Raw genomic sequence first — 3795 nt, 5'->3', positions numbered from 1 at the left:
TATTGCAGAACGCAAGGAAATTTATGGAGCTATTTCAGCTGTATTTGTAGAGGGACTAATGCTCTATGTTCGAAACATAACAGCTTCTTTATCAACCTACTGTAGCGTGAAAACAACCGTTCGAATATTGATAGTGTACGATGATTCGTGTTTTACTCTAAGTATTATGGAAGTCTCTATTAGCTCGAATGACCTGCTGAATCCTTGTTTGCTTGATCACTGGATCTCGTTGTGCTGTAAAACATGGCGGCCTATAGTTCTGACTTTAAACACCTTTTCTCCAATCTGGGGCAGAGTTAGTAAGTGTTATTTGGTTAGAAGAAGGATATTATTGTGTTACATGGTCTGTAACTACTAGCTTTCCACTGCAGTTTTATAAAATATAAATATATCCATTTTTTAGTTTGTTTATGGTCTGTTTTGTAAACACCTTTTCTGGAAAACTATGCTATTTGAAGAGGTATCATTTTGTATGAGTCTACGTACATGCCTTTTGTACGGTTTGTATATTTTCATAATTATTTTAAAGCTATGTTTCTTTGAAAAAAGTTACTTAATGTCATTGTGATATACCATATTAGAATGATAAAGCTATTATTATAATATTTTTTTGATGATCAAATAGGGTATGAAAATGAAACCAATGAAGCTAAATTGTCTGTTGTTTCTTGTACTGACTCTTTTCAGAAGAAATATAGATTTTTATGAAGTTTTTTATAATTATTGATTTTGCCACCATTTTGGTTGCTAAGCGTATCTAGGGAAAACGTCACATCCGGCGAAAAGAGCATAGGCACATCCTGTTTTGTATCCACTTGGTATATATAGTATCTATGGTTGATTGCAGTTCCTTTTGAACAGAGCGTATGCGTAGAGATCACGTGATCCTAATAAACATTCACGGAAAGAGGGCGTTACAGTCAATTGCACTTCCGGTCGAACATTCCGTGTGGAGTGAGCATCTTTCTGTGAATGTGTTTATTAGGATCACGTGATCCCCACGCATACGCACTGTTCAAACGGAACTGCAATCGAAAGTACTAGAATGCGGATCAGTGTGGATTGCTGCAGATCGTTCCGTACGCTGAACCAAGCACGTGAACGCGCGGAACGTGCATGGACGTGTGCCTAGAATGCGGATCAACTCCCAAGAATTCAGAATATACACCATAACTTCCCGTGGATCTGCCCTCTTGTTCTTCTATTCCATTCAATCTTTATTTGTTGCAATGTTTGACTCTTTATAAAGTAAAAATAACTATTTTTAACTGTAATAATTTTAAACTTTGAATGTACGAGATTTCAGTGATCATATCAAAAGCCTTCAGTCATTGGTCATAGAATAAATTATATATACTGCATCTAGATCTAGTTGCAATGAAATGAGTTACAATCTGCATTGAAAACAAACATATAGTTGTAAAATTTAAACAATGAAAGTGGCCTCACAAATAACAATTAATTTCATTGTGTAAAAATGATTATTATGATATTACCAAAAATATAAAATATTCTATTGGCCAAAAATTGCTACCACCTAGCTATATCATTTTACCTCACAAAGATATTTTCATTTGTATTGGGATGCATGTACAAATAGAGTTTTAAAAATAAGGTTTTTCAAGTTGTGGATTGCTGCATGCTTCATATCAAGAGTACTGTATCTTGCTTAATTGCTTCATAGCTATGTCAGTAGTATATCCGAAATTTTGTCAGAATAGATACAACTCAGTTTAACAAGAGTACATAAATACTCTTGGTCAATAAATGATGGAGTTAGTGTTGTTTTAGTATGAATCATTATTCCGTGATTCTAGTTGCAGTACTAAAAATATTAATTAATTATTATAGATGTATTTTTACTAATACTTAAACTAGTTTTTTTTAATTTTACATTACTATCTTTATTGCTTGCTTTTAAAAATATCTACAGGATTAGAGGGGAGTTATAATAATTTTAAGCTTGATATGTAGGAAACATGACTCTGAAAGTAAGTCAAAAAAATATATCTTATGCTCTGCATTAATTGGCAACTATCTAGAGTTGGGTCAACTTGAATTTTGTTAGCTACTTTTCATACTGTTCATTGATAATTGCTAAAACTGAATTATCTTAGTTCCTTGAGCAACTTTTAAGAGATAATGATATCAGCCACTGATGTAAAGATTTGCTATCAGTCTAAGTTGCTTATAAAAGCATTATAGACACTTACATTAAATATCTTAATGCCACAATCAGAGCAGTATTTGTAATTACGTAAAAGAAATACTTTCAAATAAAAATGATAGGTGGTAACAATTTTTGGCCAATAGAATATTTTATATTTTTGGTAATATCATAATAATCATTTTTACACAATGAAAATAATTGTTATTTGTGAGGCAACTTTTCAGTATTGTTTAAATTTTACAACTATAATGTTGTTTTTAATGCAGATTTTAACTCATTTCATTGCAACTAGATCTAGATGCAGTATAATCTATTCTATGACCAATGACTGAAGGCTTTTGATATCATCACTGAAATCTCGTACATTCAAAGTTTGAAATTATTAAAGTTAAAAATAGTTATTTTTGCTTTATAAAGAGTTAAACATTGCAACAAATAAAGATTGAATGGAATAGAAGAACAAGAGGACTGATCCGCGGGAAGTTATGGTGTATATTACAAATTCTTGGGAGTTGATCCGCATTCTAGGCACACGCCCGTGCACGTTCCGCGCGTTCACGTGCTTGGTTCAGCGTGCGGAACGATCTGCAGCAATCCGCACTGATCCGCATTCTACAGCGTCTTTCACTTCACTTGGATCACATTTTCCGTTCCGTATCCACACCTACCTGTACTTTTAATTAGGAAAGAGGGAGTGTCTGGCATACGGAAAGGTTGTTCCATGATCCAAGTGAGCTGAAAGACGCTGTACTGTTGATTGCTGTTCCGTTCGAATGGAGCGTGCTGCGTGAGTATCTTTCCGTGAATGTGTTTATTAGGATCATGTGATCCTCACGCATACGCACTGGGTGACGCATTTTCGAACGGAACTGCAATCAACAGTAGTAACGCCCAATGGGCGTTACTAGAATGCAGATCAGTGCGGATTGCTATGGATTGTTCCGCACGCAGAACCAAGCACGTGAATACGGAAGCCGAAAGCGACATTCCAGTTCACGTTCACGTTGGGCGTTACTAGAATGCGGATCAGTGCGGATTGCTGCGGATCGTTCCGCACGCTGAACCAAGCACGTGAACGCGCGGAACGTGCACGGGCGTGTGCCTAGAATGCGGATCAACTCCCAAGAATTCAGAATATACACCATAACTTCCCGTGGATCAGTCCTCTTGTTCTTCTATTCCATTCAATCTTTATTTGTTGCAATGTTTAACTCTTTATAAAGTAAAAATAACTATTTTTAACTGTAATAATTTTAAACTTTGAATGTACGAGATTTCAGTGATTGGTCATAGAATAGATTATACTGCATCTAGATCTAGTTGCAATGAAATGAGTTACAATCTGCATTAAAAACAAACATATAGTTGTAAAATTTAAACAATAAAAGTCGCCTCACAAATAACAATTATTTTCATTGTGTAAAAATGATTATTATGATATTACCAAAAATATTCTATTGGCCAAAAATTGCTCCCACCTATCATTTTTATTTGAAAGTATTCCTTTTACATAATTACAAATACTGCTCTGATTGCATTAAGATATTTAATGTACATAAGTGTTTATAATGCTTTTATAAGCAACTTATACTGATAGCAAATCTTTACATCAGTGGCTGATATCC

The 3795-nt window shown here is 34.4% G+C and overlaps 1 protein-coding gene and 1 long non-coding RNA gene across 2 annotated transcripts in view; both read left to right on the top strand.

The window, feature by feature from the left end:
- LOC109581979 (uncharacterized) overlaps nt 1–110 on the top strand; it is a 5682-nt gene extending 5572 nt beyond the window's left edge. The window contains exon 22 of the mRNA XM_019996508.1: nt 106–110. Coding sequence (XP_019852067.1) covers nt 106–110 — 5 coding nt within the window. The remainder of the gene's footprint in view (nt 1–105) is intronic.
- A 65-nt stretch (nt 111–175) lies between these two features.
- Nucleotides 176–756, top strand: LOC109581981 (uncharacterized). The gene is made up of 3 exons (XR_002184840.1): nt 176–299; nt 404–460; nt 626–756. It is a non-coding gene; the product is annotated as an uncharacterized LOC109581981 (long non-coding RNA).
- The last annotated feature ends 3039 nt before the right edge of the window (nt 757–3795 follow it).

This window comes from Amphimedon queenslandica, unplaced genomic scaffold, assembly GCF_000090795.2.
Source record: "Amphimedon queenslandica unplaced genomic scaffold, v1.1 AMPQUscaffold_13407, whole genome shotgun sequence".
Taxonomy (NCBI): Eukaryota; Metazoa; Porifera; class Demospongiae; order Haplosclerida; family Niphatidae; genus Amphimedon; species Amphimedon queenslandica.
The sequence above is the reverse complement of the archived record's forward strand: the minus strand, read 5'-3'. Positions and strand labels throughout refer to the sequence as shown.